The 12823-nt window shown below is 35.9% G+C and overlaps 1 protein-coding gene across 1 annotated transcript in view; it reads left to right on the forward strand.

Annotated features, from left to right (window-relative positions):
* Positions 1-11216, forward strand: part of LOC110454306 (nucleolar pre-ribosomal-associated protein 1-like) — a 44639-nt gene extending 33423 nt beyond the window's left edge. The window contains exons 25-33 of the mRNA XM_021503750.1: positions 297-459; positions 998-1094; positions 1206-1478; positions 4034-4140; positions 5237-5380; positions 6362-6468; positions 8844-9035; positions 9583-10421; positions 10797-11216. Coding sequence (XP_021359425.1) covers positions 297-459; positions 998-1094; positions 1206-1478; positions 4034-4140; positions 5237-5380; positions 6362-6468; positions 8844-9035; positions 9583-10421; positions 10797-10948 — 2074 coding nt within the window. The 3' untranslated portion in view covers positions 10949-11216. The remainder of the gene's footprint in view (positions 1-296; positions 460-997; positions 1095-1205; positions 1479-4033; positions 4141-5236; positions 5381-6361; positions 6469-8843; positions 9036-9582; positions 10422-10796) is intronic.
* Positions 11217-12823: the final 1607 nt, after the last annotated feature.

Below are 12823 nucleotides of genomic sequence, written 5' to 3' on the forward strand. Positions count from 1 at the left end.
GGTATCGGGACACATCTGACGTTGGGTATCGGGACACATCTGACGTTGGGTATCGGGACACATCTGACGTTGGGTATCGGGACACATCTGACGTTGGGTACCGGGACACATCTGAACATTTTTGGGTTTCAGCACACATCTTACCTTTAATACTGTTATGAACAAGTAAATCTCATCTGTTGTATGCAGACCTTCACAGATGATATAGACAAGAGACTTTGTAACTTTGTCCCATGGGTCACTGTTTTGATATTCTGTCATTCATTTTTTGTATACTAAAAACTGCTTTCCTCTAGGCCATACCTTTGGGGACCAAAGGCTTCTGAGCAACACTCCATTAGGAAGTCCATGGGGTCGTCTCTATGGAAACAGCCATCCACAGACCAGGTGTTGGAATACATAGACCATGACCGGCTACAGAGATCATTCCTAAAGTTTCCTCTGCTACGGAAACTTCAGGTAAGAACCAATCTGTCATCTGGCATAACTGTAGAGGTAGCCACACTCATTATAACATGTTACATCTGTAATAGTTATAATATTAAACTGGCTTGTCATTTCATTGTGATATCCTAATGGAAACAATAGGATCATGAGATATGACAATTAAAAGGACATATATGTCCTTGTAATTGTCATATCTCATGATGTGCAGTAGTTGTCATGGTAACAAAAATGATAATGTTATTTTTCCTTGTAAATGTCTCTAAACTGAGTGTTATTTTCAGACAAATATTAAATGAATTGCAATTTAAAAAGGTGTTTTTGAAAAGTGTTTCATAAATAAATAAAAAATTGAAACACTTATCAGATCCTTAGTCTATAGATGCAGTGATGCTTGCATATCTTCATCAATATAGATTTTATTCTCCTGCTCTAGGCAAAATATGTCTTGTAGCAATAAAGTACACTTCAATCAGTCTCAAAATAAGGCTATGTAGATTTGTCAATTTAGCAAACTCTGCCTCAGCTTTCTGATTTGTTGTTTTGTTGACAGCCCGGTTTGCTACAGGACCTGTCGGTCTATGGGGTAGATGATGACCTCTACGACCCTTGCTTTATCCTGCCATTGTTCAGTAGTCTGTTGTCCCCAGGTAAGGAAAATAATCAGGGTTATTGGATAAAAATATATTTTAGTTACTGTGTAATCTTTGAAAGAACTGTTTACAGTTATTTGACTAATACCACATCTTTCCTCGTCACAGAATCGTATGTGGACTGTCGAAAGTTTGCAGAGACATTATGTCTAGGATACACCATCGCTGCCTTGAGTTGCCATGACAGTGGTGTGAGAGGTGTTGCCTACCATGTTCTGGCTCGGTACCTTCACCATATTGAGGGTGCGCGTTTCCCCGAACAACAACAGATATTGTACCTGGTCACCCTAATCAGAGACAGTGTGACACGCCCAAACAGCAAACTGGCCTGTATCATCACAATATTTCTCGCCAGGATGGTGTCTCTCATGTTCGTGCATGGTAGGTCAAAGTTTAAAGACTTTAGGATCAACGGTAATCTTTTTCTTAAAGACCATGTCATTGGGTATTTTATGAAGATACAAGTTAATTTGGTTCATAAAGTTACATTCTAGTGATTTGCATGTTATAGTTATAGCATACAGATTAATGACATAAAGATTAGCTGTTTACAGTACTACAATAGTGAGAAGCATTGTACAGATTAATGACATACAGATTAGGTGGTTACAGTACTACAATAGTGAGAAGTATTGTACAGATTAATGACGTACAGATTAGGTGGTTACAGTACTACAATAGTGAGAAGTATTGTACAGATTAATGACATACAGATTAGCTGTTTACAGTACTACAATAGTGAGAAGTATTGTACAGATTAATGACATACAGATTAGCTGTTTACAGTACTACAATAGTGAGAAGTATTGTACAGATTAATGACATACAGATTAGCTGTTTACAGTACTACAATAGTGAGAAGTATTGTACAGATTAATGACATACAGATTAGCTGTTTACAGTACTACAATAGTGAGAAGTATTGTACAGATTAATGACATACAGATTAGCTGTTTACAGTACTACAATAGTGAGAAGTATTGTACAGATTAATGACATACAGATTAGCTGTTTACAGTACTACAATAGTGAGAAGTATTGTACAGATTAATGACATACAGATTAGCTGTTTACAGTACTACAATAGTGAGAAGTATTGTACAGATTAATGACATACAGATTAGCTGTTTACAGTACTACAATAGTGAGAAGTATTGTACAGATTAATGACATACAGATTAGCTGTTTACAGTACTACAATAGTGAGAAGTATTGTACAGATTAATGACATACAGATTAGCTGTTTACAGTACTACAATAGTGAGAAGTATTGTACAGATTAATGACATACAGATTAGCTGTTTACAGTACTACAATAGTGAGAAGTATTGTACAGATTAATGACATACAGATTAGCTGTTTACAGTACTACAATAGTGAGAAGTATTGTACAGATTAATGACATACAGATTAGCTGTTTACAGTACTACAATAGTGAGAAGTATTGTACAGATTAATGACATACAGATTAGCTGTTTACAGTACTACAATAGTGAGAAGTATTGTACAGATTAATGACATACAGATTAGCTGTTTACAGTACTACAATAGTGAGAAGTATTGTACAGATTAATGACATACAGATTAGCTGTTTACAGTACTACAATAGTGAGAAGTATTGTACAGATTAATGACATACAGATTAGCTGTTTACAGTACTACAATAGTGAGAAGTATTGTACAGATTAATGACATACAGATTAGCTGTTTACAGTACTACAATAGTGAGAAGTATTGTACAGATTAATGACATACAGATTAGCTGTTTACAGTACTACAATAGTGAGAAGTATTGTACAGATTAATGACATACAGATTAGCTGTTTACAGTACTACAATAGTGAGAAGTATTGTACAGATTAATGACATACAGATTAGCTGTTTACAGTACTACAATAGTGAGAAGTATTGTACAGATTAATGACATAAAGATTAGCTGTTTACAGTACTACAATAGGGAGAAGTATTGTACAGATTAATGACATACAGATTAGCAATCCAAATGTATAGTACTACAATAATGAGGTGCATCGTAAGAGTATTAGCATATTGATTCAGTCAAATTGTACACCATAATATATATGAAAATAGAAATGATGAGCAACAACACCACTGAATCCTGTACAAAATGTAATGTTTGATTTACATCCCACATGCTGACATGTTTCAGCCAAAGGGAGGCCGTCTTCAGAGCACAGTTACATGATGTTTGCAACTATGGTACAATGACAATAAAGGTCATGTGACTAGAACAATAAATAATAACTGTGACGTCATCAAGTTGCTAAGAGTTACAGCCTGAAAGGGTGAAAATGTTTAGCCAATTTTGATTGGTGCATAATAGAATAAGTGCTAAATAATTTCAGTATGATGCACTTAAAGATTATATAAAAGTATCATAGTAAATGTGAATGTATGACAATATTTACAATGCAAGAGATGATTAAAGGAACAGAAAGAAGGGATAGTAAACATAAAATTAAATGCATCAAAAGTGCTCAAACAAGCAAAACTCTAAGGTTATTGTTTGTCTCTTAAGGATTGGAAATTGTAATAGAAAGAATATTAAGCACGATTAAATTGTCAGAACTGTTGTAAATAAAGTACAAGTCAATTACTTCCTTGCAGGGGCATTGAGTCTCCACCCCCCAGTTGTTACCACAATATATAGTAAGAAATTGTGTAAGTTCACAGTGTACATGTTGGTTTTGGGGGTAGGAAAAGGAGGTTGGATGATCAGGGTGATGGAGGTGAAAGTAATGTGTGATGATAATAAATGGGTGAAGTCCTAAGGAGTGTAATCAATTTTAAGGGCTGTTCTGAATCTTTAAGTCTTGCAAAGTAGTATGTTGGAACTTGTCTTTTGTGGTTTTCTTGTGCAGAGTGTGGACAATAAGGTTATACAATATTTAATTTTGTTGTTTTATGATTTTTAGATGACCACATGTACAAAGTGATGAACTACTTCCTGCTGTTGAAACCGGCCATGGACATCAGCACAGTACCCGAGTTCTACAAACTGTTCAACAGTTCTGCGTTTGAGGTATAGTGGTCAGATAACACTGAGCATTGTCAATTATCAAGGGGAAACTAACAAGAACAAATAGGACTTAACAAGAACAATTGGGACTAACAAGAACAATTAGGACTAACAAGAACAAATAGGACTAAAAAGAACAAATAGGACTAAATAGGACTAACAAGAACAAATAGGACTAACAAGAACAATTAGGACTAACAAGAACAAATAGGACTAAATAGGACTAACAGGAACAAATAGGACTAAATAGGACTAACAAGAACAGATAGGACTAACAAGAACAATTAGGACTAACAAGAACAAATAGGACTAACAAGAACAAATAGGACTAACGAACAAATAGGACTAACAAGAACAAATAGGACTAAAAAGGACCAACAAGAACAAATAGGACTAACAAGAACAAATAGGACTAACAAGAACAATTAGGACTAAATAGGACTAACAAGAACAAATAGGACTTAATAGGACTAACAAGAACAAATAGGACTAAATAGGACTTACAAGAACAAATAGGACTATAGAGGCTTTAGAAAACTGAGGAGAAATTGGAACCGGAGAAGAGTTTTCAGAGGAAATGAAATTTATGAATGTCATAGTTTTGACAGGACCGTTAAACTTTAGATTTCAGTTTTAAGCAGTCAAATAAGGGTATTCTGATATTAATTTATGTACATATAAGGATAACATTTTCTTATGTACAGTATGTTTACATTTGCATGTAGAATATAACATAGCTTGTGAGATAACATACATTTGATTAGTTAATCGCAAATACCAAATGAAAATTCTGTATCTTCTTTTCAAAATTCTGCATAGACTATTTGAAATGTGATTAAGGCTAACATTGTTCCCAGAAACCCCCAAATGTGGGGTTTTGACCCCCAAAACTGTTGGTTGTACCCCCACTTTTCAAAAACTGCGCTATGTAACTAAGTACCTAGGGGTACAGAATCTTGAAAATGTATCCGTATTCCCCCAAATCTAAAATTCATTGGGAACACTGGGCTAACAATGGTTAAATAGTGATAGAGTAGGTTTACACCGACATTTGTTCAGTGAGTATCAGCACACTGCATTATTGATATTTCTCTTGCAGTTTAAAGTTGAGAGATCCTGGATTTTGAATTTATGTAAAGACGGTCTGAGGGAGACACTGGATTACAAGCTGTTTGAGTCACGCTATGTCTTTAAACTCTTGCTCAGTTTCCATGACTCTGGTATCAGCGACAACTCAACTCAGGTAAGAGTTCAAGTATTTGTTTTAATCTTGTTTGTCCAATCACTGGAATCTAATTACTGGAATCTAATCACTGGAATCTAGTTCATGGTCATTAAATGGCATAAGACCTAAAAATAACATTGGTATCCAATTTTACAGCAAAACTAGTTTGCAGGAATGCAAAGTCAACCAATATACATGTAGTCACCAAGGCCCCATTTGTGTATCTGGTTCAACCATTTCAACCAGCTTAACCTAGAAAGAAATGACAGGCTCAGATCTGAACCAAGACTGGCCTCTGGAACATCCAGCATGTGCATATCAAGGGGTCCAGACATGCTCGACTTAAACTGAAATGCTTATTATTGCTAGTTTACATTACTTCCTGCAAAAAAATAAGCCAGTTCACATGTATATATTTAGGGTATAATATATAAAAAAAAGTGCACATAAAAAACGGGACATTCATATTCTTTTATATTTTTTTTTATTTATTTGCCACAAGACTCTGAAACTGCATTATAGCTCTGCAAGGTTGGCACAGTTCTGGTCCAAGTATATTTGTATATCATGGACATTTTTGCAAGCTAGATAAATGCCTAAAATATAGATCCTGATATATAATATCCTCATGCAAGGACTATTGACTATTAACTTTGTTGCACACAAATTATAAACTTTGCATAATTACTTAATAACCTGTATGCAAGGAATTTTGAAAAAGATTTTGAAAAATTAGCATAGAAAAGGAAATAGTCTTTTCTTTAACCAGAAAGAAATGAATGGGTAACAATATACACAATACTGTCAGAATAGCCCTGAAAGTTGAAACATTAATTTTAAAATGCACCTTGACGTCAATAGTGAAAAAGCACATTTTGAAGTTCACTTACCAAAAGAACCTGTATTTCTCTTCCAAAGCCCAACACATTCTAAAATTTTCAACCTAAAATCACTATGTAATGAAAAAGGAGAAAATTTATCCATGATTATCTATTCCAGCTTCAAGTATTGAACATACTGAAGTCAGCCTCCGTTCAAAGAACGATGACATTTTACCTGGTGAAGCAGCATGGGATATTGAGTTGGTTGACAGGTGTCATAGCCAGGTAAGCTAACTATTATCTTTATATTTTTTTTTTTTTAGAAAATTAAGGAGAATCTAATTAACAAAAGTAATCCTTGAAATTATTTCCAGCGAAAGAAAAAAATTGAACAGCAATATACCATAAGATGTATTTAGCAATTAAAGGACTGTATGAATTTGTATGGAATGCACTGTATATTACAATTGAGGTTGATGGTGCTGTACTATATCCAGTACAAATACTCTATCCTTCTGAACAGATCTACTGTACTAGAACTCTACTCTATCAGAACAGATCTAATGTACTAGAACTCTACTCTATCTGAACAGATCTAATGTACTAGAACTCTACTCTATCCTTCTGAACAGATCTACTGTACTAGAACTCTACTCTATCCTTCTGAACAGATCTACTGTACTAGAACTCTACTCTATCAGAACAGATCTAATGTACTAGAACTCTACTCTATCTGAACAGATCTAATGTACTAGAACTCTACTCTATCCTTCTGAACAGATCTACTGTACTAGAACTCTACTCTATCCTTCTGAACAGATCTACTGTACTAGAACTCTACTCTATCAGAACAGATCTAATGTACTAGAACNTGAACAGATTTACTGTACTAGAACTCTACTCTATCCTTCTGAACAGATCTACTGTACTAGAACTCTACTCTATCAGAACAGATCTACTGTACTAGAACTCTACTCTATCAGAACAGATCTACTATACTAGAACTCTACTCTATTAGAACAGATCTACTGTACTAGAACTCTACTCTATCCTTCTGAACAGATCTACTGTACTAGAACTCTACTCTATCCTTCTGAACAGATCTATTGTACTAAAACTCTACTCCATCAGAACAGATCTACTACTATACTAGAACTCTACTTTATCAGAACAGATCTACTGTACTAGAACTCTACTCTATCCTTCTGAATAGATCAACTGTACTAGAACCCTACTCTATCCTTCTCTCTATCCTTCTGACCAGATTTACTGTACTGGAACTCTACTCTATCAGAACATATCTACTGTACTAGAACTATACTCTATCCTTCTGAACAGATTTACTGTACTGGAACTCTACTCTATCCTTCTGAATAGATCAACTGTACTAGAACCCTACTTTATCAGAACAGATCTGCTATACTAGAACTCTACTTTATCAGAACAGATCTGCTATACTAAAACTCTACTCTATCAGATCAGATCTACTGTACTAGAACTCTACTCTATCCTTCTGAACAGATCAACTGTACTAGAACCCTACTCTATCAGAACAGATCTACTGTACTAGAACTCTACTCTATCAGAACAGATCTACTGTACTAGAACTCTAATCTATCCTTCTGAACAGATCTACTGTATTAGAACTCTACTCTATCCTTCTGAACAGATCTACTGTACTAGAACTCTACTCTATCCTTCTGAACAGATCTACTGTACTAGAACTCTACTCTATCAGAACAGATCTACTGTACTAGAACTCTACTCTATCAGAACAGATCTACTGTACTAGAACTCTACTCTATCAGAACAGATCTACTGTACTAGAACTCTACTCTATCAGAACAGATCTACTGTACTAGAACTCTACTCTATCAGAACAGATCTACTGTACTAGAACTCTACTCTATCAGAACAGATCTACTGTACTAGAACTCTACTCTATCAGAACAGATCTACTGTACTAGAACTCTACTCTATCAGAACAGATCTACTGTACTAGAACTCTACTCTATCAGAACAGATCTACTGTACTAGAACTCTACTCTATCAGAACAGATCTACTGTACTAGAACTCTACTCTATCAGAACAGATCTACTGTACTAGAACTCTACTCTATCAGAACAGATCTACTGTACTAGAACTCTACTCTATCAGAACAGATCTACTGTACTAGAACTCTACTCTATCAGAACAGATCTACTGTACTAGAACTCTACTCTATCAGAACAGATCTACTGTACTAGAACTCTACTCTATCAGAACAGATCTACTGTACTAGAACTCTACTCTATCAGAACAGATCTACTGTACTAGAACTCTACTCTATCAGAACAGATCTACTGTACTAGAACTCTACTCTATCAGAACAGATCTACTGTACTAGAACTCTACTCTATCAGAACAGATCTACTGTACTAGAACTCTACTCTATCAGAACAGATCTACTGTACTAGAACTCTACTCTATCAGAACAGATCTACTGTACTAGAACTATACTCTATCAGAACAGATTTACTGTACTAAAACTCTACTCTATCAGAACAGATCTACTGTACTAGAACTATACTCTATCAGAACAGATCTACTGTACTAGAACGCTACTCTATCAGAACAGATCTACTGTACTAGAACGCTAACATCTTTTGTATAATTACAGTAACATTGGTGTAAGCAAGCTGGATGTCATCTCTGACATACTTAGTAGTCTGTGGTTCTCAATGGTTCGCCACCGATCTATCAAGGGAAACAACTCTGAAATAGATAAGGACGGGCAGGTCACAAAATGTTTGCCGCTGGCTATATCTAGGGAGATGCTGACTTGTCTCCTCTATTTGGTCAAGTGTTGTGGGTAAGTCTGGATATTGTAAAGAGAGGCAGGATTCTATTTACCCTATGGTATTCAATAATACATGTAGTTCTGACTTAAGTCTTGAACATCATGTAACAGAGATTGTGATAATGATAAGATGTGATTTGGATGACCCTGGGTATGGGAGTAAATAATCCAGTATCATTTGAAATTTACCTGCCCAGAAAATTCTTAGCTTACCTGGTCAAATGATCAAGGTTTAGCTTAAACCACACTGTGGTGTCTGTTTTCTGCTCTTTAACAATTTCTTCAAGCAACTTCTGTATCTGAATTTTAACAAATTTGATTGGAAGAATCTTTAGGTGGTTGGAATTCCAAAAATTTACAAAAATAGAGGATCTGGTCATTTCGGAATGAAGTTAAAAAGTGGTCTCACATGATCAAAATAGATATTCCCATAAAAAAAACTAGAAATGGTGATCATTAGATTGTAAGGTAATACATTTATACTTGACATTGCTGATTTTTGATATCAGTGTGATAAACAGTTTTCATTTGCTGACATTTCCTTAATTAATTTTCCCAGGGAAGAAACAAACCGACAGGTATATGCGAAATGCTTGGAGACTCTTGTGTCTGTGTTGAATCACCTGAAGGACTCAGTAGAGCTGCTTAAAGACAAGGGCCATGTGTGTGTTACACCTCTAACTACACAGGATGTCTGTTGTATACTACTCAATTCGGCCAGAATTGTCAAGGACAGAGTCACAGAAACCACCTGTACTGAGGCCTTCAAACTCCTCAATCTAAAGACAAGTCAGGCAGGAAGCAAGGGCATGTCCAGACAAGACGGGAAATACAAAACAGGTCAAAAGGCCATTATTGAAAAAGAAGTTGTGGAAGAAAAAACTGACGACAACAGATCAGAAGGAAATGACACAGACAAGAAAGTTGGTCCATTAAGTGTGGATTTACTGTTGCATTGGCAACCAAGTCTACTTGTGTCATGTCACCCCAGTAGTGATGGTTTCCAGGTCACATGTTCTGTTGCCATGGCAGCAATTTCATTCTTAGTTACTAGTCTTCCATTCGTCAGTAGCAAGACATTGGTTAGTGTTGTGGATTGGATACACCAACATTTTAAAAAAGGTTCAAATCTGGACAAACATTTGAGGGACTCAGAAAAGCATCAGTTTGTAAGGTGCCTCGTCCAGATCTATAATGTATTGTACAGTGTCAGTAGATCTACACAAAGTGGTGACAAGATTGATGTAGATAGTGATTCTGGCACTACAGAGTCCGTAAAACCATATTTAAATGGGATGTTGGTGAATATGAATGAGTTGATGGGTGACATTGCCAGTCGTGAGGAGGGAGAAATGTCGACAGTGTGGAAGGACTTCTTCAGCAATTTGGACACAGAAGGTACAGTCAGGTTGCCAAACAATTTTCAAACAAGTGGAGAATGTACATATTTACATTGGATTTGATCAGAAATGACTCCATTATCCCCTTAAGCTAATTGCATTGAAATTGTTCTATTTTCTGTCAATCTAATACCTCCTTAATAGAACTGTATTTATGCCACTATATTTTCAATAGCATATTCTGTAAACAAAGTCAACATTTAGGGCCATGTAAATTTCTTCCTTTTATGTATTTGTTGTGAAACCAAGGGAAAAGTCAGTTACGTGTACTATATGTAGAAATTATTTGTCATCCATCTGCTTGCTTCCAGATAATCTTGTTGTAATTATATGTGAAGAATGTTTCTCATTTCTTGCACTTGTCTCCCTGTAGGTCTGTGTGTGGAGGATGTGTCTGTTGAGGTGAGGAGGTATTTCCTCGGATGGCCCTCCCCTGGGGACAACCTTGACAGCAAATCCCAGAAAATGGCAGTAAAAAGCTCAAAGAATAAACAAAAGAAGAAGAAGAAAACAGCCAAGGCTTAACTTGGTTCAGTTGAATTTTTGGTCTGTTTTACTGGACCATGAGGAATTGGTGAAGTTGACTAAATTAAATGGAAATGAAATAGTAAATTTCTTCCAACAGAAAAATAATAGTGATCAGTTCAGGCTGTTATAATGGAGAAAAATTGTCTTCATTCTCTGTACATTGTCCATGATTGGTGTATATATGTGTTGTATACTGATTGGCCAATTGCCTAAAGTTTGAATAAAACTTGAAACTTGAATGTAAAAAACTCGTTTTGAGACTCTCAGTATTTCTGATCATGAAATATTTACATGTAAACCATGGACGTTGTACAACCCTTAGATAAACACACCCAATCAAAATTGTTCTTATAAAACAATAAAAGCAATAAATTTTACATGCAACGGTTTACCAGCAAAAACAAAAAGTTTTGCACTGTTAAGAAGTTATTCTGGACTTTTATTGATGAGCATAGAAGACAAAGGCCAGGACTGCTACAACAACAACTTGACATTTCTGTATTGCTTCTGTTGTTATACCAGTTCAAACACCAACTACGGGAACCATAGCTTCTAGGCCAAATTGTTAGTTCACCTGCCGGAAGGGGAGCATATGTCATGGTGCGGCGTCCGTCGTCCGTTCGTCGTCAACTTTTCCTTTAAACAACTTCCTCTGAAGAACGGACAGGCCTAGAGTCATGATATTTGGCTGAAAGCTTCGTTGGTAGGAGCCCTACAAAGTTTGAAAACGAAAATGACCTTGACCTGTTTTCAAGGTCACAGAGGTCAAATATGTCAAAAAATTCAAACGACTTCTAAAGAAGAACTGAAAGGTATAGAATCTTCATATTTGGCTGATGGCTTCCTGGGATAGAGCCCAAAAAAGTTTGAGAATGAAAATGACCTTGACCTACTTTCAAGGTCACAGGGGTCAAATGTGTCAAACACTTCAAACGACTTCTTCTGAAGAACTGAAAGGTATATAATCTTTATATTTGGCTGGTGGCTTCCTGGGATAGAGCCCAACAAAGTTTGAGAATGAAAACTAGTTTGACCTACTTTCAAGGTCACAGGGGTCATATATGTCAAAAGCTTCAAATGACTTCTTCTGAAGAACTGAAAGGTATAGAATCTTTATTTTTGATTGATGGCTTCCTTGGATAGAGCCCGACAAAGTTTGAGAATGAAAATGACCTTGACCTTCTTTCAAGGTCACAGGAGTCAAATGTGTCAGACACTTCAAACGACTTCTTCTGAAGAACTGAAAGGTATATAATCTCTATATTTGGCTTGTAGCTTCCTAGGAAAGAGCCGAACAAAGTTTGAGAATGAAAATGACCTTGACCTTCTTTTAAGGTCACATGAGGCAGATATGTCAAACACTTTAAACGACTTCTTCTGAAGAACTGGTAGTTATAAAATCTTAATATTTGGCAGGTGGCTTCCTGGGAAAGAGCCAAACAAAGTTTGCGAATGAAAATGACCTTGACCTACTTTCAAGGTCACAGCGTTCAAATATGTCAAACAGTTCAAACAGCTTCTTCTGAAGAATTAAAAGGCATAAAATTATAATATTTGGCTGGTGACTTCCCGGGATAGAGCTCACCAAAGTTTGCAAATGAAAATGACCTCAACCTACTTTAGAGGTCACAGAGGTCAACAACATTTTAATGGATTTGTTCTTGAGAACTAAAAGGAATGGATTCATAAGATTTGGCCGGTAGCTTTTTGGAATAGAGCTAACCAATTCGAGAAGGAAAATGACATTGACCTCCCTACAAGATAACAGGGGAAAATATGTCGAGCAACTTCTGAAGAAGAATCAAAAAGCATAGAATCTTATAATAATATTTTGCTGGTAGTTTCAACAGAGGGAGCCAACAAAGTTTGCGA

Source organism: Mizuhopecten yessoensis, unplaced genomic scaffold, assembly GCF_002113885.1.
Source record: "Mizuhopecten yessoensis strain PY_sf001 unplaced genomic scaffold, ASM211388v2 scaffold7763, whole genome shotgun sequence".
NCBI lineage: Eukaryota > Metazoa > Mollusca > Bivalvia > Pectinida > Pectinidae > Mizuhopecten > Mizuhopecten yessoensis.